The sequence below is a fragment of the Heloderma suspectum genome, chromosome 3 (assembly GCF_057233095.1).
Source record: "Heloderma suspectum isolate Gila_16-S chromosome 3, 16-S_ref, whole genome shotgun sequence".
NCBI classification, from domain to species: Eukaryota; Metazoa; Chordata; class Lepidosauria; order Squamata; family Helodermatidae; genus Heloderma; species Heloderma suspectum.
In genome coordinates this window covers 238,181,922-238,207,886 of record NC_139460.1, presented here as the reverse complement: position 1 = coordinate 238,207,886, position 25,965 = coordinate 238,181,922, and the positions used below count along the sequence as shown (strand labels likewise).

Sequence of the window (25,965 nt, the reverse complement as noted above, 5' to 3'; positions counted from 1 at the left end):
ACTGCCTTGGTCGCCCTGTGGGATGACCTCTGCCAGGAGAGGGACAGGGGGAGTGCGACCCTGTTGATTCTCCTGGACCTCTCAGTGGCTTTTGATATCATTGACCATGGTATCCATCTGGATAGGTTGTCTGGTTTGGGAGTTGGAGGCACTGCAGTGGTTCCACTCCTACTTGGATGGCCGATTCCAGAAGGTGGTGCTGGGGGATTATTGCTCTGTGCCATGGCAATTGTGCCATGGGGTTCCACAGGGCTCTATTTTATTCCCCATGCTGTTTAACATCTACATGAAACCGCTGGGGGAGGTTATCCGGAGGTGTGGGCTGAGGTGCCATCAATATGCGGATGACACCCAGCTCTACCTCTTTCTCATCAAACCCAGGTGAGGCAGTGGCTGTTCTGAATCAGTGCCTGGGCACGGTAATGGACTGGATGAGGGCTAATAAACTGAAACTCAATCCAGACAAGACAGAGGTACTGTTAGTGGGTGGTTTGTCTGCCTGGCTAGGTGATATTCAACCTGTTCTGGAAGGGGTTGCACTCCCCCTAAAGGATCACATTCATAGTTTGGGGGTGCTTTTGGATCCAGAACCGTCACTTGAGGCACAGGTGAACTCAGTGGCATGGAGCACTTTTTATCAGCTTAGGCTGGTATACCAACTACGCCCTTATCTGGACAGAGATAGCCTAGCTACAGTTATCCATGCTCTGATAACTTCTCGTCTGGATTACTGCAATGCGTTATACGTGGGGCTGCCTTTGAAAATGGTCCGGAAACTTCAGCTGGTCCAAAATAGGGCAGCAAGATTGTTAACAGGGACTGGCCTGCGAGCTCATATTATGCCAGTACTTTTCCAGCTGCACTGGCTGCCAGTCCATTTCTGGGCCCAATTCAAAGTGCTGGTATTAACATTTAAAGCCCTTAACAGCTTGGGGCCAGGTTATCTGAAGGATCGCCTCCTCCCATATGTGCCTGCCCGGACTGTAAGATCGTCAGCGGCCCTTCTCCGTGAGCCCCTGCCAAAGGAAGTGAGGCGGGTGGCTACAGGAGGAGGGCCTTTTCTGCTGTGGCACCGGGCTGTGGAATGAGCTCGCTAGCAAGGTTTGCCTGGCACCTACATTGTATTCCTTCCAGTGCCAGGTGAAGACCTTTTTATTTCCCCAGGCATTTTAGCTTTCTAGACTTTTAGCTTTGCTGCTTTAAATCTGTATTTTAAATTGCTCCCCTGCTGCTAGGTTTCATTCTGGTTTTAGTCTGGTTGTATTGTTATACTGTGGTTTTAATGTTTTATATATTTTATATTGTTTTATTGTGTGCTCCTTGGTTTTAATTTTTGTGCACTGCCCAGACAGCTTCAGCTATTGGGCGGTATAGAAATAAATAAATAAATAAATGCGAGTGGGTCTATCACAACTGAGCTACTAGGATTGCAATCCTTATGCACAATTACTTGGAAGTAAGACTCATTGAATCCAATGGGATTTATTTCTGAGTCTACATGCATAGACTTGAGCTGTAATAGTATTTTAGGGAAGAGGGAAGGGTGGGGAAACTGGGAAGATGCTAATCGTGGGTCTCTCGCACCACACTGTGGACAGGAAGGGAAGAAACAATTGCAACCCAGCGGGGCAGCTCCTGGCTACTGAGAGAGGAGAGAGATACACACACACCTTGTCATCCTGCAGTGACTTTCTCTGGGAAGCAGGGCAGCCAGCTGCGGAGGAGGTGGTTAAGTAGCTGGCAGGCAGGGCAGGCGGTGAAATAAAGGGGCCAGCAACAAAGGACTAGCAGTAGGGTCCTTGTAGAGCAATGCGTCAAGCACTGTGGCTGTTGGGACAGGAAGGAGCTCTGTCAGATGCAGCAAGGAGAGATGCGGGGGGGAGAAGCCGCACTTGGAGTCTCTGCAAGCCACATATGGCTTGCGGGCCTTGCAGTGAAGACCATGGACATAGATCAACCTGATCCTTCAGGGAGAATGCAATCCCATGTAGAACAGGCTGAATGCCACCTTCTCCTACACATGAACCAGGCACCAACAACACCTTCACCTTGTCTGGATTGTTTATTGGCCTTCATTCAGTCCATTACCAAACCCAGACACCAGTCCAGCACTTCCACCATCTTGCTTGAGTCTGATGTTAAGGAGACAGATGTGTGTGTCATCACCACATTGATAACATACAACTCTAAAACCCTGGATGATCTCTCTCAACTGTGCCATGGGGCTACACAGAAGTTCCCCAGGACCATGTTTTGGAATTGGCTGTCTAAACAGGAACGCCACCAGCACAATGCAGTGTCTCCAGTCCCTAATTTAGACAGGCTATTCAGAAAGATATCATGGTCAATGGTATCAAAACCTGCCAAGAAATCTAGAAGAATCAACAGGTTCAAACTCCCTCCATACTTCACATCCCTTTTCCAGCATAAGCCAGAGTGACCAAGACCATTTCTGTGCCAAAACCAGGCCCAAAACTCAATTGAAATGGATCAAGACCACACACTCTGGCTGCAACAACTGAAATGAATCCAATAACATGGGACTAGACAGGACTCTGGATACATCCACAGACTGAACTGACCTAATCATGGTATCCAGGTCACAGTGAACATAAACAATTTTATCCTTACAAACTCTGAAGGTTCTTTCACAACTCTTGCTGGGCCGACTTGGACAAGGGTCCAAACCACTTGGGAAAGTTCTGCTAGAGAGTATAGTGAAGATCCAAAAGTCACAGGAAGCCAAATAATGAGCTATTATCTGTGTTTGGTCAAACTTACTGTGCATTTTCCAGCACATGTTCAAGTTGCCTCCCTGCCTGCTTCATAGTATTCAGCTCTCCAGGAAACCAGGTTACTGCTCAGGCTCTGCCCAGCAGAAGACCATGCTTAGAAATTATTGTGCCAATTGTCTGACTTATCTCAGGATTCAACAGAGTAATCAGAGTTTCAACAGGAGCACTAGCTGTGTTGACCAAAAAGTTCCAAGCACTTTCCGGAATCCATACGATTCCATCAGCATCCTGAGACAAATCATCCTAATAGGTCCACTACCTAATCTGACCATGACATGATCCACCCCCACCCCATCAGAGGACCACCCTCTTGTCATGCTAGTAAAACCAAGTCAAGAGTGTGTTCTTCTACATATGCTGACATTTTGGGACAGCATTATGGTTGTCATGGAACCCATGAAGTCCTGAGCCAAAGAAACCTTGGCATGGATGTTGAGGTTCCCCAGAGCTGCCATCCTGGGAATCCTCAGCACCAACTCAACCTCAGTCAGGTCAGACAGGTAAACTGCTAGACACCAGTAAGTCAATATACTATCAGAATCCCCAACTTGTCCCTAGAGCCCATCATTCTGGACAAACATTCAAAACTGGAAACCAAGCAGACCAGAAGCCTGGAGATGTTATCCCTATATAAAGACAATAGTAACCGCCTGACACAGGCCCTTCATCCTATGTTGGTGCTGTACCAAATACCACATACAGGAAAGATTAACTTCATCCAGTTCATCTTAATAATGCAAGGCAGGTTGAATGAAAGATGTTTTTTAATCACTCGTGTCTTGTAAATCCTAATGAAAGCAGGTTTTATAATGTCCAATTTCCTTATTTTTTTAAATTTTTGTGTGTGTTCAGAATTCTTTAAGTAGTTTGACCATTTTCCATTTTAAAAAATCCATTCCTGCCTCCCAATTATTGGGATTGAGTTTACGAAGAATTCCTGGCTCTTGTCTGGATTATTCTCCATGTCTGGATCTGGTGAGGATGTCAAGAGCATATCATGCTTTGCAGAACTGTCCCTTTCGGAGATAATTAAAAGGCAAACTCATGATTAACCTTTAAAAACATGGCCCATTTAACAGTTGCAGGCAAAGGAGCATGAGCTTCATCTGCTGATCAATAACCAGATTCATTCCAGTGTTAATTTTTTGCCAATAGGACTGTGTACTGCTTCAGAATTAAAATGCCAGAAGATTCAGGAACCAGTGTGAATGAGGTTTTATGATCCTACAAAAGAAAGCTATCATTGGTCCACAGATCCTTTTGTTAACTTGCATCATGCCAAGGTGAGAAAAAGCTGTTTCATTGACTTAAAAAAAAAAGTGGGATTTCAGCTCTTATTACAAAATTTCTCACTTGCAGTTTCACTATATAGCATAGTATCTTGGAACACTGGCCAAAAGAAAATAATCTGTAATGAAAAGGGCACTTCCCCTGAAGGAGTCATAGCATTGTTTCTGTGGGTGAAGATAAACAGAAAACCAGTAGGTCTAATGCAGAACAGAACCATTATTTCTTGTTGGCCAGTGTTCTAACATACCACCAACTTTGTCCATCTAATGTGCCATTTACAAGAACATTCAAGAATAAGATCATCCTAATGTACAAATAGCTCCCACAATCTGCCAAAGTCAGTGTCATCCTCTACACTTTCCACAGTTGGGGAAAGCATGTGCTCCTCTGATGTTCATCTCTCACCCTGGGCTGTGCAACAAAACAGAAGCAGTGAATCTCCTTCACCCACACAGGTCTGTTTGTGCCCATATATACATTTTCTAGCGGCAAAAAAATAATAAAAAAAAGTATAGCTTACATAACAATTTCTACAAAGCAGGGATGAAGTTTTGGGTCGCTTTTCATCACATACTATAAAGTTAGCATTGCTAGTTATTGTAAATATTATCCTTTTAAAAAAGCATTGCTACCCCACCTGAAGCCTCTGGATGGTGTTCAAAATGGTAGTCAGCCGCAATGCCATATAGATATATGCTTCAGATACTCTATTCTCCTGATATTTGTCTGAGGGCCAGAACAATTTGATCCTCCCCCACAGACAGTCAGGCTCTATGATAAAGCTGACATCACCCAATAGTAAGGGATTTGCTGTGTTCAGATGATATCAGACCAGGAATTAGTGGGGGAAAAGGAGGGTTACCTCAGAAATAAATGTCTTTCCTGAAAGATCACCTCAAAACACAGATGGAAGTGGCTCTATGCTTTTCTTAAAGTGTGATAAATATTTTAAGCACACTAGGCAGGGACAACATAGACCAGATAAAATTGCTTGGGGCACTGAGCTCTGGCCTAGGGACCATTCCTAGTATAGAATATGGAGGATTATCCAAACAACTCCTAGCAGGATCACATAGGACCTCTATATTACACATTACAAATTGAACCCAAGGCAGGATGAGGTAGAGAGAAGAGGAGAGCGCCAAGATGGAAAAAGATTGTAGAAGCTCCTATTCAGTTTCCTTAGTGACTCCCAAAATCCATCTTCTCCAGCTGAAATTAAGTTTCCCATAAAATACCATTGACAGGCACAAGAGAAATTGCTGTTGTCTAGAAGTATGACAGATTGCCTGACAGAACTTCTTGAATGACTAAAATACCATATTTATTGCTATTTGAAAATGTGTGTACATATTTAGACCTAAGGGAGAAAAAATGGCTGTGTTCCCTCAAGGCAGCTGTATTATCATAATCTCAGAAACATAAAATAAAGAGCAGGTGGGAAGTGATTAGTATGATCATTCCTAGGTTATCAGGCTTGATGCCTACATCTATTTATTGATGTTATGTAATTTAAACCTGCATTTAGTTTGCAGAAGAGCCAAACACAATTGGAAAGACTGTCTTGAATCAACAGTTTGTATGTAATGTTTTTATGCTAGAGTCAAAGTCATCCTCCCCCAACCTGGTGCCCTCCAAATGTTGTGAACTACAAGTTCCATCAGCCCCAACCAGCATGATCAATTATCAGGAATTGGAATTGTAGTCCAAAATATCTGGCCGCCATCAGGTTGGGGAAGGTTGTTCTAAGCTGTACAAACTAATAAAAACACACTGAAGTGAAAGCACTTAAAAGAATGCAGTTCCAAAAATGCAGTGTAAAACTAGAATTTTCACAGTATTTATCAACATAGATTAGAGGCAATGTTCAACCAACACTGTTTAAGACCCTGCAAATTCTGCTTTGTCTGAAATCAATGAAAGAAAATTCTCAAATTTAGCATTCCATTTCTAAATCACAACCAAGCTTGTGGTTGCTAATCTTATTTCTACATAAATTAAACTGCAGCTATTAACTACATTAGTTAGAACTACATTCACCTACACTAACTCTACCCAGCTGCATCAGAGGGAGAAAGTGACACCATCAATTGCCATTTGGCTCCTATCTTTTAGAACTGTCACCTGAAATGGCTCTTGTATAACTTCAATATATAATCATTTATACCTTTGTAAAGCATTTTAACCTTTAGTGAACAGTGCCATCTTCCCCCTCCTTTAGATCTCAGCATGCACACACATTTTCAAATGTTAATACATATAGTCTTTTAGTCATCCAAGAAGTTATATCAGGCAATCTGTCACATTTCTAAAGAACAGCAATTTCACTTCCACCTGCCTTAATACACAATACCAAACATGACAAATGTCATCAAGATTCATCCAATTTTTTCAAGTCCACCATAACATAATAAAAGATACCTTAGATTTCAAATGCAAAAGATAGTATCTAGCTATTTTATTCTTAGAAAAATGTTTTTCTTTAGTTACATTCATACAATATACCTGTAATAAAGTTTGCTTCAAAGAAACCAAATTTGCATACACTTTTAAACTCTCTAAAACTTGTATTTCATTTTATAATCCTGTTTTATATCATTTGTCAATGAAATTCAGAATTCAAGTCAGGGAGTCTTCCATCAAAAGTTCACCCAGTATAGAAAACTTATGTTTTCTGTTGGAAAACCAAAGCAGTTACATTTTTTCCAGTTCTTCCTCCAAAGCAGAATGTGGGCGTTGGCAGTTCCTCCAGGAGAAGAAATCCTGCCCAAGAAAAGTAAGATACTTTCATTTTGAAGCAATCAACTTATACTCTTATTGAAAATCCTTTTAAATTCTGATATTAATTCAAATACAGCACACACATGTCAGCAACCTCTGCAGGGTTTTTTTTTTAAATAAAAGTGGGAATTTTATATTGCTGACCAATACCACTTAGCTAAAGTTTATTCCTCATATTGATTAAAGACAGATAATGGGATGCTATCATGCCATTACCCCTTCATGGATCACTGCCTTGTTGTGGCGAAGGGGCTTGCGCAACTCAGTGAAGCCATAAGCTATGCCGTGCAGGGCCACCCAAGACGGACAGGTCATGGCAGAGAGTTCTGACAAAATGTGGTTCACTGGAGAAGGAAATGGCAACCCACTCCAGTATTCTTGCCAAAAAAACCCCATGGAACGTATCACAAGGCTAAAAGATATGACACCGGAAGATGAGCCCCTCAGGTTGGAAGGTGTCCAATATACTACTGGGGAAGAGCAGAGGGAATTTCCAAGTAGCACCAGAAAGAGTGAACCGGCTGGGCCAAAGCCGAAAGGACACTCAGCTGTGGATGTGTCTGGTGGTGAAAAGAAAATCCGATGCTGTAAAGAACAATATTGTTTAGGAACTTGGAATGTCAGATCAATGAATCAAGGTAAGCTGGAGGTGGTCAAACATGAGATGGCAAGATTGAACATCGAACATCTTGGGAGTCAGGGAACTAAAATGGACAAGCATGGGCGAATTTAATTCAGGTGACCATTGTATCTACTACTGTGGGCAAGAATCCCTTAGAAGAAATGCAGTAGCACTCATAGTCAACAAAAGGGTGGGAAAAGCAGTCCTGGGGTACAATCTCAAAAACAATAGAATGATCTCAGTACGAATCCAAGGCAAACCATTCAACATCACAGTAATTCAAGTCTCTGCCCCAACCACTGAGGCCGAAGAAGCTGAGCTTGATCGGTTCTGTGAAGACCTACAACACCTTCTAGAACTAACACCACAAAAAGATGTCCTTTTCATCATAGGGGATTGGAATGCTAAAATAGGAAGTCAAGAAATCACCGGGATAACAGGCAAGCATGGCCTTGGTGTACAAAATGAAGCAGGACAAAGGCTAATAGAGTTTTGCCAAGAGAACACGCTGATCATAGCAAACACTCTTTTCCAACAGCACAAGAGGCAACTCTACACATGGACATCACCAGATGGTCAATATCGAAATCAGATTGATTATGTACTTTGTAGCCAAAGATGGAGACGCTCTATACAGTCAGTAAAAACAAGACCTGGAGCTGACTGTGGCTCAGATCATGAGCTGCTTCTTGCAAAATTTTGGCTTAAATTGAAGAACGTAGGGAAAACCACTAAACCATTCAGGTATGGCCTAAATCATATCCCTTATGAATATACAGTGGAGGTGACAAATAGATTTAAGGGATTAGACCTGATAGACACAGTGCCTGAGGAACTATGGACAGAGGTCCGTAACATTGTTCAGGAGGCAGCAACTCAATCCATCCCAAAGAAAAAGAAATGCAAGAAAGCAAAGTGGCTGTCTGATGAGGCTTTACAAGTAGCTGAGGAAAGAAGGGAAACGAAAAGCAAAGGAGAAAGGGGAAGATATATCCAACTGAATGCAGAGTTCCAGAGAATAGCAAGGAGAGACAAGAAGGCCTTCTCAAATGAACAATGCAAAGAAATCGAGGAAAACTACAGAATGGGAAAGACTAGAGATCTCTTCAAGAAAATCGGAGATATCAAGGGAACATTTTGTGCAAAGATGGGCATGATATAAGACAAAGAAGGCAGGGACCTTACAGAAGCAGATGAGATTAAGAAGAGGTGGAAAGAATACACAGAAGAACTATACAGAAAAGATCTTAATGTCCCTGATAGCCATGATAGTGCGGTCACTGAACTTGAGCCGGACATCCTCGAGAGTGAAATCAAGTGGGCCTTAGGAAGCATTACTAGCAACAAAGCTAGCGGAGATGACAGTATTCCAACCGAGCTATTTAAGATCCTAAAAGATGATGCTGTTAAAGTGCTGCACGCAGTATGCCAACAAATTTGGAACATTCAGCAGTGGCCACAAGACCGGGAAAGGTCAGTTTACATTCCAATTCCAAAGAAGGGCAATGCCAAAGAGTGTTCAAACTACTGTACAATTGCGCTCATTTCACACGCCAGCAAGGTTATGCTCAAAATCCTACAAGCTAGGCTTCAGGAGTATGTGAACTAAGAACTACCAGAAGTACAAGCCGGGTTCCGAAGAGGCAGAGGAACTAGAGATCAAATCGCCAACATTTGCTGGATCATGGCGAAAGCAAGAGAATTCCAGAAAAATGTCTATTTCTGCTTCATTGACTATGCTAAAGCCTTTGATTGTGTGGATCACAACAAACTCTGGCAAATTCTTAAAGAGATGGGAGTACCAGACCACCTTACCTGTCTCCTGAGAAACCTGTACGAGGGTCAAGAAGCAACAGTAAGAACCGGACATGGAACAACCGAGTGGTTCAAAATTGGGAAAGGAGTACGACAAGGCTGCATATTGTCACCCTGCTTATTTAACTTATATGCAGAGTACATCATGAGAAACGCCGGGTTGGATGAATCACAGGTCGGAATTAAGATTGCTGGGAGAATTATCAACAACCTCAGATACGCAGATGATACCACCCTAATGGCAGAATGCGAAGGGGATCTAAAGAGCCTCTTGTTGAGGGTGAAAGTGGAGAGTGCAAAAGCTGGTTTGAAACTCAACATTAAAAAAGCTAAGATCATGGCGTCTGGCCCCATCACTTCCTGGCATATAGAAGGGGAAGAAATGGAAGCAGTGACAGATTGTATTTTCTTGGGCTCCAAGATCACCGCAGACGGTGACTGTAGCCATGAAATTAAAAGACACTTGCTCCTTGGGAGGAAAGCTATGGCAAACCTAGACAGCAGAGTAAGAAGCAGAGACATCACCTTGCCGACAACGGTCCGCATAATCAAAGCTATGGTTTTCCCAGTAGTAATGTATGGCTGTGAGAGCTGGACTATAAGGAAGGCTGAGTGCCGAAGAATTGATGCCTTCTAACTGTGGTGCTGGAGAAGACTCTTACGAGTCCCCTGGACTGCAAGGAGGTCCAATCAGTCCATCTTAAAGGAAATCAACCCTGACTGCTCATTGGAAGGACAGATACTGAAACTGAAGCTCAAATATTTTGGCCACCTAATGCGAAGAGACAAGTCCCTGGAAAAGACCCTGATGCTGGGAAAGACTGAAGGCAAAAGGAGAAGGGGACAGCAGAGGATGAGATGGCTAGATAGCATCACCAATGCAATGAATATGAACTTGAGCATGCTCTGGGAGAGAGCGAAGGACAGGAAGGCCTGGCGTGCTATGGTCCATGGGGTCACGAAGAGTCGGACACGACTTAACGACTGAACAACAACAACAACATCATGCCATTAATTCCAATTTCAGATGGCATATGTGTGATATATATGAAATCAGTAGTCTTGGAGCCAGGAAATATTTTTTTTAACTGTTTGGGGATCAGAAAGCTTAAATCCTATTTAGTGTCTGAAAATTTAGACTTGCTTAATTTATCTTCTTAATTTTTGTAGCAATAATGAGTTTACATTATATTTTTCCCCACACAGGCAATAAAGAGAAAGGAGATATATGATGCTATGGAAAAATGTGGGTCAAGGAGAATAGGATGTATTTTAACAGTCTGCCTCACGTTAGCAGGAAGACTGCTGAAAGTGCATTTGATTTCTGAATATTCAAGCAGAAACACTTTACATGCTTTTTTTTTTTTTTACAGTGACAATCAGAAACATATTCTTTTGAAAAAATGAGAGATTCTGAAGAAACTACAGATTCATTGCTAGAAATCCCACTCTCCACAGTTCATTTGTCCTTTTCCATGGAGGATTATTGGTCTACTGCTCCTGGGTTTCAAGCTTATAATTGTGTGCTAGGATCCAGAGATGCGACATTTTAACATGTTAAAGCTGCACATGCAGACGAAGATTTACTCGCTCTTGTAAGTCATCAACATTTTCACTGCCAAAGAGACATGTTGCATTTCAATTTAAAAAGCAGCTTATCTCTCTGGCATTATGGAAACAGCTGTGGTGAAAATGTCAAGCAAAGCTTTGTCTATGCACACACTTTGAAGAACTCCAGTGTGTAAATGTCCCTTCTCTGGATCACAACCATAATGTTTAGAAAATGAACAGGCACTGTATAATAATTCAGAAAAACCAAGCACAATGCATATAGCAAACCAGTAACACAACTGGGTTATAAAAAAAAGCAACTGTACCAGTGCTTGATTTCCTAAGAACATACAAAGAGCCATGCTGCATCAGACCATGGGTCCATCTAGTCCAGCATTCTGTTCACACAGTAGCCCATCAGCTGTCGACCAGGAAACCACAAGCAGGACACAAGTGCAACAGCACCTTCCCGCCCACGTTTCCCTGCAACTGGTGTACATAGGCTTACTGCTCCTGATACTGGCAGTAGCACATTTTCAAAAGCCTATAAACTTTGCCCTCAAACTTGAAACACCTGAGCTGCCAAAATACTTTTGACAGGACTAGTTAGGAAGATTAAAAGCCAATTAGGTGCTTACAGCCATCACTGAACTTTGTGTCCTTTCAAAAATAGTATACCTTCACAGAAATTCACATATAACTGAACATACTGTGTACTCTCTAGAACAACTTTGCAGTGGTTGTTTTTCCTACATAATTAGTTCCTCATGTTGTGCAGAGCCTAGTTCAATGTTGGTTAAGACTGAAGACCTAAAGATCCCTCACTAGTAGTGCCTTAATGTGTGAAATGCAAACAGAGGCGTGCACTTCTACCAAGCAATTCTGACATGTGGAAGACACAAAAAGCACAGGAACACATTCTGAACTAGATATATGGAATTGCAAGCCAAACACACACCTTCACTGAATTCCTTGCACAGCTCCTCCCTGGTCCAATTACAAGATGTTATGAGGAAAAAGCCTCCTGGTCTCAACACTCTGTGCACGACTTGCACATATTGCTTCCTTTTCTCTGCTGCATTTTCTGGGTTCAGACTGATGGCATCAAAAGTCCCTTTATCGATGCAAACATGAAAATCTGATAATTCATCAGAGGAATTTAAAATATCTTCTACCTGTACAAGGTAGTTATAGTTGTTAAACTTTTTAGTGCAATCTCTACTTAATACTTTAACAAGTCAGGACTGCTATACCTATGCGTTGCTAGAGTCATACTAAAAACGAAAAGGTGTAACACTTTTCTTTAGACAGGCATTTAGGGATATTTTCGTTCTGTTTAGTCAACATTTTATTATGTATTTTATGTACTTTTAGCAGATTCTATTTTTTAAATCTAATTTGGATTATTGATTGTAACCTGCCCCGAAGCTTAAGACAAAACATTGGTTAGAAATCTCAGTCATTTCTAGGGATTTTCTCCAACTTGAAAAGCCTACAAAACATGGTAAATTGTAAAGATGATAGAGCTGCAATATTTAGTCAGTTAAATTCAGTTGATTAAAATATTTTTGACTAACGTGGTACACCCTATCAGACAACAGACCTTTTAAAATATTTTATGGGTGCAATCCCATGGGTTGTGCTCTTGTCAGAGGGAAGCCTCTAATCTTGGAGGCTTCCAAGTATCCAATGCCCTGCTGCCGCCAGCAGGGCAGGACAAGCAACAGAGGCAATTTTTGCCTCTGTCCTCCTTTTTTCTGCCTTTTCTCTTTAGACAGGCCTCTGAGCCCATCTAGAGGAGGTATGCTGGCAGGCATGGGGCTGGAGCTGAAGAGAGCATAGGATTCCTTGTATCCTGGCCATTCCTCTCCCCACCCTGCCCCCTGGAACACCCCCTTTTCGACCTCTCTCAAGTTCTCCAAGGCCGCTCTTGTGACCTCAGAATGTAGCTGGTGTGGTTCTTTCCACAGCGGCTGTGAGGGGACAGGATCAGATTCCAGAGTTCGCCTTCCAAGGTCATAGCAGTGTCTACAGCTTCAGAGGGGGGACACCGAAGAATCCAATGGTCCTTGGAACCACAAGATTATTCCCTAACCAAATTTTTTACACTGCAATCCCACACAGAAGTAAGCACCATTGAGTTCAATGGAGCTTACTCCCAGGTCAGTGGATATTGGATTGCAGCCTCAATGAATTTCAAGGCTGAGTGGGGATTAAGAAGAACCTTCCTAGATCAGACCAAAGGTTCATCCAGTTCACCTTTACTCAACCTTGTAATCCAACACATCTGGAAGGCACAACTCCTACCCCTAAGCAGAACTAACTTAGTCTGGATCCAGCCCAATGAATGTTCTGGATCTACTGCCTATCAAATTCACTGGTTTTAGCATTATGAGAGAGGGAGAAAAAGGTTTCTTTCTGCTATCCTCCCTTTCACCACACCATACCTAATTTCTATACACTTCTTATCATGTCCACCCTAAGTCATTTACTTCCTCAACTAAATAGCCCCCAGTGCTTTTATCCTTTTCCCTTGGGGAAAATCCTCCATAACCCCCTTGACCACTTTGGTTGCCCTTTTCTGCACTTCCCCCATTCCCTATGAAGACTCACCTGCAATTTAACATGAGGCAGCTGTTCTTTCTCCATTATTTTTTTTGAAAGTTGCACTGCAGAAGGAGAGTAGTCAACTCCTGTAAGGTTGGTGTAACCGGATTTGGCCTAAAGAGAGGAAAATAAAAGCCCACTAAGTCTTAAACACATTTAGGTCACAATCCTATGCATGCTTAGACAGAAGGAAGTCCTACAACTCCCAGCATTCCCATGCATAGGATTGTGCCCTTATTTGGTTTACCAATTGGCTTCCATGGCATTTATGGCAGTCTATGTAAGATTGGAACATAAGAATGTCAGCAAACTATACCAAATTATAGAAGGATTATTTCATGAGTTGGAAAACTTTCAGATTAAAGGTTCTATTAACCAATGGAAAAACTCCCAATTGCTACATCAGGGCATAATTGCAATCAACACATTTATGATTTTCATAAATTGACTGAGATTAGGATACTTTAAAGAGGCTGACACAGTAAAAATGGTTGCATGAGTGAATCCATTTTTCACATTACTGGTGCCACAGTGGCTACAGTGTTGGACTGGGAGTCGGGAGATCCGGGTTCTAGTCCCCACTCAGCCATGGAAGCTCACTGGGTGACTTTGGGCCAGACACAGACTCTCAGCCCAACCCACCTCACAGGGTTGTTGTTGTGAGGACAAAATGGAGAGGAGGAGGATTATGTATGCCGCCTTGGGCTCCTTAAATGAGGAAAAAAGGCGGGATATAAATGTAATAAATAAATAAAAACCTTTCCAACAAGAGATGCATGGATACTAGATATAGGTACAGATAACACATCAAACTATAAAGGAAGATGTACAAGTCCCCCATTACATACATTACACTGGGAATACAATGTAAAGCACCATTTCAGTGTAACACATGAAGCCATTTTTAGGTAGTCTCAATTAAAGTGCAGCTGATTTTATTATGCTTCTTTTTATAAGCATAGAACAGTTAAAAAACACTATGAGACTGGACCATGTCTCTCGAATATGGACATGCTATTCACTCTTCTTCCAAGAAAGTAATGAAACATACCATACAATCAATATATTGAGAAGATTACACTAGAACTAGCTGTAGAATAATTTTGGGGGGTGAGGAACCTGTGGCCTTCCAGCTGTTGTTGGACTCCATGTCCTATCAGCCCCTATCAGCATGGCCAATGGTCAATTGTAATGGGAGTTGCAGTCCGACAACATCTGGACAGTTCCCTTCTCCTGCTTTAGCCAAGAGATAAGACTGTATCAGGATTAGGATCCAATCAGGATACCAATTCAGCCAGTATTTGTCAGAGGCAGCTTTTCAGAAATGTTCACAAGCTCTTTTATCTACATAGGATTTGGAGATTCAAAGCTCCTTCTTTTGACTGTAACAAACTTCTAGACCATGATTTTATGCAACTGAATTATATCAGGACTGATGTTCTCCTGTTCACATTGAAGATTCAAAATGAATTCAAATAATAGTTGGAGATGGACCACTGGATGTTAATGGACTGTCCTGCATTTTAATCAGTGTTTCAGCCAATTCTCAGCTTTTGCTTGCTTGGTTCCTAGCTTTAGATTTTGCATCAAAATGCACGGTTTTTACAAATACCAACCAATTCAACCAGCAAAACACCATTTCCTGTTCCAATGTCAAGCACAGAGCTGTCCAGGGGTATCTTTTGTTTTTCTATCCATCTAATTAAACGAGTCATGCTCTCTTCGCCGAACCTAATCAGAAACAAAGTTTCAGGTAACTAACTCCATTAAGCTATGCAAAGCAAAGGCAAACAAACTTGATCAATCTCATGCAATGCATCCACATTAAGTCAGCATCAACGCATCAATCTCCCGAGATTACATTACCAGTTTGTTTAGCTCAATTTTTTAAATGAATGGATGGCTCTGAAACCTGCTGGGTTAGTGTTACAGAAGATGAGAGGTTGCTGGTCTTTTAAAACACATTTTCTATAGAAACACAAAGCAGCAGTGCATCTTTGCCTGTACCTCTTATTTAATTTTTGGCAAATGTCAGGGATATGAACATTTGGCCTCTACCAAGCAAACTGTAGTCAGCAATTCATTTCCCACATAAAAAAACAGATGTCAGATGATAATTAGCCATTTTAATTTGCAACAGGTTTCACCCAGACAAGAGCTGGCATTTTTTCACAAAAACCTCTGTATCACATTACCAGTACTCTAAGCAAAAGAGCAGATGTACAATTTTATTTTATTACATGCACTTTTAGAAAGAAAATAATGTACAAGCATTTACTGAAGCATGTCATGCTGTTATTGATACTTGCCAGATCTCACCAGTATTGCCACTTTCTTTAAAATTTTGTAATTCTTGTTCATATGCTGCATCCCAGCTATAGGGATAGAAAAGAATATGGACATTAACAGAGCAAAGACTTTGCATCTGTTAGTTCCCCCAACTGGGAGAAGGAACTACCTAAGGAAGCATGGCCTGCCCTGTTCCCAGAAAAGTCATAAGCCCACCCTTTACTTTATCTCTACCTACAGCCAATCCTAAATTTAATCAGGTCCATACTAGGAGTAAGCACATCAAATTAGGAGTAAGCTCCACTGATCACAGCAGGACTTACGAGTAAGGATAGATAGGACTGCACTTCACATTTAATTTTGTTATTATACCACATCTTACAATTTTCTTCAAGGTGGCTTACAAAACTTCAAATAAAAAACAAAAAAAAATGTAGACATTAAAACCCAATCCATAAATATGTTAAACCAGTTTGCACAATCAAGACAAACCATTGTGGCTTATTTAAATCACTGGCTTGTTTCTCTCTTAAACAAGCCATGCTGCCCAGGTTTGGACAACACTACAATTAAGCTAATGGCATGTGGCATTAGGCCAGTCAATCCAGCAATTTAAACACACCATAGTGACTTGTTTGATCATGTGAACTATCTAAAAACCCAAACTAACCAACAGCAGCATCAAATATACTGATTATTACAGGCCTAACAAATATAAGCGTTTTAGAGCAATCTTATACATGTCACCACTGATGACACCCAACTCTCTCTCCTTTCAATCTAAATCTAAGGAAGCTGGTCTAGCTCTAAATCAGTGTCAGATGTTAATCCAGGCAAGACAGAGGTGCTCCTACTTAGTCGAAAGGCAGATCGGGGAATAGGGGCTCACTCTGTGCTGGATGGGGTTACACTCCCCCTGAAATCACAGGCTCGCAGACTGGATATACTCCTGAATTCGGCCCTGGATGCCCAGGTCTCAGCAATGGCCAGGAGTGCAGTTGCACAGCTGAGGGTAGTGTGCCAACTGTGCCCATTTCTAAAGATGTCTGATCTGGCCCCAGTTACATCCCATTTGAACTACTGCAACATGCTCTATGTGGAGCTACCTTTGAGAAGTGTTCAGAAACTTCAGCTAGTCCAGAATGCTATGGCCAGACAGTGGACTGGGACCAGTTACAGGAAGTGTAACTGTTACGACAGCTTTATTGGCTACAGGTCTGTTTCAAAGTGCTGATTATGACCTATAAAGCCCAATACGGTTTAGAACTGGGCTATCTGAAAAACCTCCTCCTTCCATACGAGCCTGCCTGGGTTCTAAGATCTTCAGGGGAGGCACTTCTCTTAGTACCACCGCCATCAGAGGCCTGTTTGGTGGAGATGTAAGAGAGGGCCTTCCCAAAGCTCTGAGACTCAATGCTGAGGGAACATTGGTTGCTCCCTAGGTTGGCCCCCTATCTGTTGTCCTTCTGCTGGCAGGTAGTGGTGTTTTCATTTAAGGCAGACCTTCAGCATGTAAGTTAGTCTTTTACCGAAAGGGGTTTAATTGCTGCTATTTCTTTTATTGTGTTTTTATTTATTTTTGTTTAATTAAAACTTCATTTTAAATCTGGTTTTATTGTTAGATGCCTTGAGCACCATTTTTGGGTGGGAACACAGATTATTAAATAAATAACTAAATAAATAAAGCTCTGTTAACACAGTGGGACTTACTCCCAGGTAAGTATATATAGAACTGCAGCCTAGTGGGGTGCGGGAAGCGGCCTAGTATGGCAAATATGTTTTCCCACAGGATGCTCTTAAGGTGAGCTTGAGGTGTCAGATGTGCAGACTGGCCTGCATTCTCTTGTCAACAGCATAGACTGGCCACAGCTCAGAACTGCAGGAGTCAAGAACTGATGTTATTGCTATCTAAAAGCAGCTTTTTCATATTTTACGAGACCAGCAAGGCTAGTAAAAGTTGGTGCCACAAAAGGGATAACTTGAAGGATTAGGTTCCAAGCACACAGAGACAATTGCCACCTTGGCCTTTTAAAGAGTTGTGACAGAAAATCATTTGTATGCACCTGGCCAGTTTCTATTTTAGCTCAGCATTTAGTACTAAGCAATTCTAAAGGTGTATATAGTAAGTGAATTAACATTTGCAAACAAAAAGGCTGGCTCTCCTCTGGGAAAATAGATGTGTTTAGTTTCTAAAATGAGAAATACCAAGGCTCAAGCCTGCCTGAAAGCCACAACACCTTACCTGGAATCCTCCCTCCCTAATCCTTGGTGTATTCATTACTCATTTCTGAGGAAAATGAACTCTGCACATGCCCTTAGGGTGACACTATTGCTTTACATGTTCTAGAGGCCACTTAGGGCTACAAACTTGTATTAACTTAATAAACAGGCTAAGATCAATCAATTAAAGGTTTAATTCAACAAGCAAGCTTGTTCAGAATTAATTCATGGGGTTGATATAAAAAAAGCACAGTGCTATGTAAGCAAACATGCAAACAATACTTATTCTTTCCACCTTGTGCCACATTTAGAGCACAATCCTATGGAGATAGACATCAGCCTCCGAACTCGAAGACTGACGGCTATCCAATGCAGAATGGCTGAAGCACAGAAGGAAACCTGTCTTCCGGCTGTCCTGCATTTTTGGCTAGACATGCGACTTCCTGCATCTAGCCAGGGCCATCGCAGCAGGAGGGGAGAAGGCTGCATGGCACATAGGAACCCTGGTATAGGCTTCCACAGTCTCTGCCCCGCCCCCTGGGCCACCCCACTTTTTGCCCTCTCTGTGCTCTGTTTGTGAGAATGGAGAAGCAGCTGGTGCAGAGAAACTGTGCTAGCTATAAGGGGGAGGGGAGTGTAGTTCCTCAGAATCGAAAAATCCTATGGCCCTCTAGACAGTGTCTAGTAGCCATAGGATTGCTCTCTTAGGGCACAATCCTATGCATGCTTAGACAGAGAAAAGGCCTACAACTCCCAGCACCAACAACATCTGAGCTTGCTTGAGTTTGTTTTTGTTTTGTTTTTTAAATCATACAGCAAGACATCATAAGAGGAAACATTTTATATTCCCCATTCCCCAATCAATGAAGAACAAAACATAAAAAACAGGGAGCAGGATGCTTCTAAAAAGGAACAGTTTTTGTCGAAAATGCTGTTTAAGACAATGTTATTTTGACATACTTATTAGATGCAACTAGAAAAAGGTTTTGATACAATATTTAAGTTTCAGCTTTCAATCAAGTATAGAGTCATCCGCCACAAACAGAGCCCTTAGCTCCTCCTCACATTAAACCTCAGACAGCTGTATAAGTCTGAGAATCAAGATTCCTACTTAACTTCTGCAACTAGGCTATAATGTCACAAACAGAAGGTGAACATAGGGTAGGAAGCTGCCTTATACCGAGTCAGCCCATTGGTCCATCTAGCCCAGTATTGTCAACACCGACTGGCTGCAGCTCTCCAGGAATTCAGACAGGAGTTTTTCCTGCCCTACCTGGAGACTGAACTTTGGGGCCTTCTGAATGCAAAGGTGCTCTACCACTGCTACCTTCTGCCTATTTTTATATTGTGGTTTTAAACGTTTGGATTGTATTTTATCATGTGCATTTTATTGTCTTGTGTTTTATGGTTTTAACTGTGAACCGCCCAGAGAGCGGTTCAGCTATTGGGGAGTGTAAAAATGTAATAAATAAATAAATAAATAAATAGTGCAGCCTTCCCCAAAGTGTTGCCCTCATGCAGATGCTCTGGACCAGCATTCTTGAACATGAGCCATGCTGGCTGATGGGAACTGAAATCCGAAGACATCTGGAGGACACCAGGTCGGGGAAAGGCTGACAGTGACTCAGGGCGCAATCCTGTGCACGTCTAGACAGAAAGAAGTCCTACAACTCCCAGCATCCCCCAGCCAGCCATGCTGTCTAAACAGGCACAGGATTGCGCCCTGAGTCCACTGCAGACTCCAGCCCGGCCCCACGTTGCGCACTCACTGCTCTTTGGTGCCCAGCGCCGACGGCTCGAATTCCTCCTGCCCGCCGCTCATTGCCTGCCGGTGAGAGCCTGAAACTCTGGACAGACCTGGGTGTAATTACAGAAGAAAGCGGCGCTGGGCCTGCTCTGGATTTGCCCCTCTAGGCTTCTGGAGGACCGTTTCCTCGCTGCGCCTTCGACCTCTTCCTGTGGGTTAAGAGCGTGCGATGGGAACCAGCAGCTGTTTCCGAGGGTACAATGGGGGGGGGGGAAGGATCCGAGAAAGGTCCCTCCCTGCCAAAGTTACGTCATCTCTCCTCTGGAAAGGAGGGACCGATTTAAAGCTCATTGGAACGAGTAGGAGGAGATTTCCTATTGGCGGACAAGGGAAGGGCTGCCCCCAGTTATGAAAAATAAAAGGTGACCGCGCTCCAAATCCTGTCATGCGCAGTGCAAGTGACTAATCCTCTGCGGTCGGTGGCGGCTCCCTAACCTTCGGCCGCTGAGGTTGGCCTTTCTCCCCTCAGCTTGCATTAGATCGCTGAGAACTACGTTTCCCAGGAGGCCGTGCGGCGCTGCCCGGAAGCCGGGGCGTGGGGAGGCGCAGGTGCGGTGGCTTGTGGGACCGTCGGCGGCGGTGGTGGTGGGGCTCCATCATGGCGGCTTCCATTTCGGGCTACACGTTCAGTTCTGTTTGTTACTACAGCGCCAACAGCAGCGCCGACCACGTAAGTGCTCCCGCCCGCCGGTCGTCTCGTCTCGTCTTGGGCGGGTTGTGAGGGGAGCTTTCTCTCTCCTCTCTCCCCGCTCTGGAGGGGAAGGAGGAACGAGGAAGGCAGGGGCAGGCAAGAGGAAATGGGTGTGAGGGGAAGGAGGAATGGGCTCAAAGGGACGGCGGGTCCTGAGCAGCCGTCTTGGGAAGTGGGATAGGAGCGGCGGGGTAAGGGAGTTGCAGAGGAGGCCTGAAAGGAGGTGGGGAGCGGCAAAGCATATGACGAGAACACCGAACAGTTCTGTTGATCAGGAAGCCGCCTGTGGATCCTTCATGGAGCGCAGTTGGAGGCGGGGGGCGGCGAGGGGGTCTAGGGCCGGTGCCATAGGGGCCGCTGCCATAGAGCGCGCGATGCCAAGCCTGAGAAGTACGTCGCTTGATCTACACGGTGACACGTGAGGAAGCGATTCTGCGTCATTTGTAGCCGTTGTATTGTCACTTGAGCTTCGAGAAGTAGCCCGTTCTCATCGCGGAGAAATGCAAAACGTGCAGCGAACACTTTGTTCATATCTTAAGGTCTTGAAACATGATGCTTGTAGTTGTAGCTGCGTGAGTATCTTGAAACTTAACTATGAGCATATGTGAACTGGAAGCAGATACATGCTTCAGCCGGTATTTATATTGGTATTATAACTGAATTCCTTTCGTTTGTGTTAGTGTTAACGTTTATAGTGTGGACAAGTGGAACCGGAGTACTCTTGTTCAGGGTGCTAGCTCAAGCAGAGCATTCTCTGTCCCTCCAGTTACATGTTTTTTCTAATTGATGCTAAAAATTTAATGGCTATGGAGCATATTCAGTACGCATTGGGCTGTTTTGGGGGGGGAGGGAATTGCCCCCTTAGGGTTTTTTTACAGAGATGTTTTGAACTTCTTCAAAACACCTCCGTAAAAAACCCCTAAATTAAAATTAAGTGTCCTCTTGAACATGCTGATTCCTGTCTGTTACTTCTGAATTGCTCCACTTCTGCTATCACTTGCCACCTGAGTTTGTTATATTACTTCCTCTGATTGCACTGTGTATGGACAAATCTGCAAGCAGATATATGCTTCAACCAATATTTATATTGGTATTATAACTGAATTCCTTTCTTTTGTGTTAGTGTTACGTTTATATTTATGCAAGTGTACACTTCATCAGGCTACTGTAGCACCAAACGCTAATAATGGATGTTCTCTTACCCCAATGTTCTGCTGGACTCCTGGAGTCAAGCAGGGAGGAGATGGGGAGGTGTTGGCTGTATTTCTGCTATTGGTGCCACTTTAAGATGCAGCAGAGTGGCTCCCATGTAATTTTCCAGCCATCTTCCTACTACCTTCAATCAAAACTTTAAACTGGAAAGAGAGAATAGGGAGAAATGTCTCTTGTTTCTAGGGCACAACATACTCTGTTACTTCTGGGTTAAAAGTTACTTGGCTCATGCCCAGCAGACATGATGCAGATACCATGAGTTAAATCAGTGTTAAGGAAATACATCAGCAATTTGCAAATGATTGCCGTAAGCCTTTGGTAGATTAGGCTGCCTGCCAGAAATGGGTTTTGGTACAAGATTGCACATGTCTGTATTAAGGGGCAGAATAGACAGGGGAGTACCACTGAAAAAAATTATGTTCATGGGTAGTTCTTGTGGTGGGAGAGAATAAAACCACAGAGACAGTCTTAACCTGAGCAAAATGTGCTGTTCATGGTCACTTTGTTAGTCTCCCTGTGTTGCCTGTTACATAAATAATTTTAAAATCATGTTTTTTTCTCTTTAAATATCATGTAAAGAATCCATTTTCTTTAGCATAGGCTATAACATTCTTTTCCGACCTAGTGCTGTCTAGATGTTTTGGATTACAGCTCCTCCATTCCTTACCATTGGCTATGCTTGCTGGGGCTGATGGGAACTGAAACCCAGACATCTGGAGGGTACCAAGTTGAGGGAAGCTGGGCTATAACAAAACACAAGGTACAGTATACAGTGGTTAATTTAAATATGAGATATGGTTTACAATGGCTGTATTCAGAAGTAATCCTAAACCAAGATTTAGGGTGCAATCCTATGGCCACTAGACAGCGGTTAGACAGCCATAGGATTGGTCAGTTTCTGGGAACTCACCTCAGAGCCCGTGCTCCGAGGTTGGTTCCTACAGAACCACCTCCCCACCCCCTCCCCTGCCACCTCGTCGGCAGTGCAGATCGTCCCTGCGCTCCATGCTCGTAAGAGCAGCGGAGAGCGAGGCAAAAGGGAGCGTTCCCAGGGGCAGGGAGTGTGGAAGTGCTGGTGCGACACTTCCTATGTGTTGTCCAGCCTCCCCGTGCTCCAGTGTCCTGCGGCTAGATAGCTGTTGGCCGTTTAGCCGCAAATGCAGAGACGATCCCCTCTGTGCTCCTCCCACTGTGCACTGGATAGGTGGTTGCCTCTGAGCTTGGAGGCGGCCACCTATCCCCATAGGATTGCTCCCTTTGTATTACAAGAAAGAGCCATAGTAAACCTCAGGCTACTGTTCTAGATTAACTACAGTCTAGTGTGTCATCTGAACTCTAAACTGTGGTTATTTTTAAATAACCACAGCTAACTGTGGTTAGCTGAAACAAGCCAGGTTCATAAACTATGGTGTGCAGTTGGCTGGCTTCAACAAACCATAAAGATTAATCATATTTGGATGTCACAACAAGCTGTGGTTAATCTAAACGAGAAGTAAAAGCTTCCAAACTTCTTCTCATGCTTGTACAGAGAGTGGGGAACTACACTTGGGGCCGGGGCAGGGGGGAAGCAAGTCTCACTGCAATTCATTCTCAGAAGCTAAACTGTGTTTTAGCACTGCATTCAAACAAAGCCAATATGTTTGAAATCCTTAGTGGTTTAAGGTTGTAAAAACTGTACACCACCTTTAATTTTCTAGAATTGCTATGTTGCTTTATCATTATGGTTCTTAGACTAAATAAGCTTCCTTTGTGGTAGGAATAAATTTTGCCTTTTGGAAATGAACATGTCATAGTGGATTTATCTAGATCATTCATTCACAGTGAAATAGCTCTGAAGTGAATAATTGGGTGCAAAGAATACATGTATAGTTCTCTCAGTATCCTTGTCCGCTGCAGTAATTTCAAGGTGAAGTACAGATCTAAATTGTTTGCATATGCCACATTAATATAATTATACCTTGATCTGCTCCCATACTAAACTTTTGCCTTAGATACATATCTGTTGAATCCACTATTTTTTTAACAAAAAGCCCTGATATAGCTGGTTTAAAAATTTATTATTAATAATAATTGCATGTATATCCCGCCTTTTTTCCTCTTGCAAGGAGCCCCAGGCAGCTTACATGGTTCTTCTCTCTATTTTACTCTCACGACAATCCTGTGAGGTAGGTTCGGTTGAGTGACTGGCCCAAAGTCACCCACTGAGTGTCAAGGCCGAGTGGGGATTAGAACCCAGATCTCCGAAGTTGCACTCCAGCACTCTAACCACTACACCATACTGGCAGTCTTAGTTGCACGTTCTGTGTCTTTGTTACTGCTTTTTTGCTTCTCTAATGAAGTTCATGAATCGGCTAGATTACTTCCAAAGTCACGGTGGGCAGCACTGATTGTGTGAACAGGCCCTATACCTACAATTCTTTCCCTATAAGCCCCTGCATGATTGGTTGCTTTATGGATACCGCATATTGTTAAACATGCAATTAGCCTCTCTCTTTCATTGCAGCTCCCCACCAGTGTAATATCATAGAATGATAGAATAGTAGAGTTGGAAGGGGCCTACAAGGCCATCGAGTCCAACCCCCTGTTCAGTGCAGGAATCCAAGTCAGAGCATCCCTGACAGATGGCTGTCCAGCCTCGTCTTGAATTCCTCCTGTGTGGGAGAGCCCACCACCTCCCTAGGTAATTGGTTCCATTGTCGTATTGCTCTAACAGTCAGGCAGCTTTTCCAGATGTTCAGCCGGTATCTGGCTTCCTGTAACTTGAGCCCATTATTCCATGTCCTGCATTCTGGGATGATGGAGAAGAGATCCTGGCCTTCTTCTCTGTGACAACCTTTCAAGTACTTGAAGAGCAATATCATATCTCCCCTCAGTCTTCTCTTTTCAAGGCTAAACATGCCCAGTTCTTTCAGTCTCCGTTCATAGGGCTTTGTTTCCAGTCCCCTGATCATCTTTGTTGCCCTCCTCTGAACCCTCTCCAGCTTGTCTGCATCCTTCTTAAAGTGTGGTGCCCAGAACTGGACACAGTACTCAAGATGAGGCCTAACCAGTGCCGAGTAGAGGGGAACTAGTACTTCCCGGGATTTGGAAGCGATGCTTCTATTAATGCAGCCCAAAAGAGCATTTTCCTTCTTTGCAGCCACATCACATTGTTAGCTCATATTCAGCTTGTGATCGACAACAATCCCAAAATCTTTCTCTCTTGTAGTGTTGCTGAGCCAAGTATCCCCCATCTTGTAACTGTGCATTTGGTTTCTTTTTCCTAGGCGCAGAACTTGGCATTTATCCCTATTAAATGTCATTCTGTTTTCTGCCCAGAGCTCCAGTCTGTCAAGAATACTTTGAATTTTGTTTCTGTCTTCCAAAGCTATCCCACCCAATTTTGTGTCATCTGCAAATTTGATCAGCATTCCCTGCACCACCTCATACAAGTCTTTCATAAAAATGTTGAAGAGCACTGGGCCCAGGACTGAGCCCTGCGGTACCCCACTCGTTACCTCTCCTCAGTTTGAGAAGGTCCCATTGATAAGCACTCTTTGAGTCCGATTCTGTAGCCAACTGTTTATCTACCTGGTAGTTGTTTGATCTAGCCCACTTTGAGCTAGTTTGCTCATCAGGATATCATGGGGCACTTTGTCAAAAGCTTTGCTGAAGTCGAGGTATATTATGTCCACAGCATTTCCACAGTCCACAAGGGAGGTTACTCGATCAAAAAATGAGATCAGATTAGTCTGGTAGGATTTGTTCTTGACAAATCCATGTTGGCTTCGAGTAATCACTGCATTGTTTTCAAGGTACTTACAGATGGATTGCTTTATAATCAACCTGTTCTGGAGGGGGGTTGCACTCTCCCGAAAGGATCATGTTCATAGTTTGGGGGTGCTCTTGGATCCAGAACTGTCACTTGAGGCACAGGTGAACTCAGTGGCATGGAGCACTTTTTATCAGCTTAGGCTGGTATACCAACTACGCCCTTATCTGGGCAGAGATAGCCTAGCTACAGTTATCCATGCTCTGATAACTTCTCGTTTGGATTACTGCAATGTGTAATCCATGGCACTGCCTTTGGAAATGGTCTAGAAACTTCAGCTGGTCCAAAATAGGGCAGCAAGATTGTTAACAGGGACTGGCCAGTGAGCTCGTATTACGCCAGTACTTTTTCAGCTGCACTGGCTGCCAGTCCATTTTCGGGCCCAATTCAAAATGCTGGTATTAACATTTAAAGCCCTTAACAGCTTGGGGCCAGGTTATCTGAAGGATCGCCTCCTCCCATATGTGCCTGCCT

At 43.2% G+C, this 25,965-nt stretch overlaps 2 protein-coding genes across 6 annotated transcripts in view; one reads left to right on the top strand and one right to left on the bottom strand.

Annotated features, from left to right (window-relative positions):
* Positions 1 to 485: 485 nt before the first annotated feature.
* Positions 486 to 19,890, bottom strand: EEF1AKMT2 (EEF1A lysine methyltransferase 2). 2 transcript variants are annotated; one of them, XM_084841529.1, is made up of 6 exons: positions 19,740 to 19,890; positions 15,771 to 15,836; positions 15,078 to 15,192; positions 13,468 to 13,575; positions 11,813 to 12,029; positions 486 to 6,848 (listed from the first exon to the last, which is right to left on the bottom strand). In XM_084841529.1, the coding sequence occupies exons 1-6, from the start codon at positions 19,790 to 19,792 to the stop codon at positions 6,751 to 6,753; spliced, it is 657 nt and encodes a 218-aa protein (XP_084697655.1). In that variant the 5' UTR covers positions 19,793 to 19,890; the 3' UTR covers positions 486 to 6,750. The 2 variants fall into 2 exon arrangements, with proteins under 2 accessions (XP_084697655.1, XP_084697656.1); XM_084841530.1 differs by lacking the exon at positions 15,771 to 15,836.
* Positions 19,891 to 20,346: 456 nt separating this feature from the next.
* The window catches only part of ABRAXAS2 (abraxas 2, BRISC complex subunit), a 57,492-nt gene continuing 51,873 nt past the window's right edge, over positions 20,347 to 25,965 (top strand). For 3 of the 4 annotated variants that reach the window (XR_014788782.1, XR_014788781.1, XM_084841521.1), the window contains exon 1: positions 20,347 to 20,447. Coding sequence is in view for 2 of the 4 variants with exons in the window: in XM_084841521.1 (XP_084697647.1) it covers positions 20,376 to 20,447 (72 nt within the window). In the remaining 2 variants the exon portion in view is untranslated. Of the gene's footprint in view, positions 20,448 to 20,841; positions 22,441 to 25,965 lie in introns of those variants that run through there. The other variant, XM_084841522.1, reaches the window with a different exon arrangement.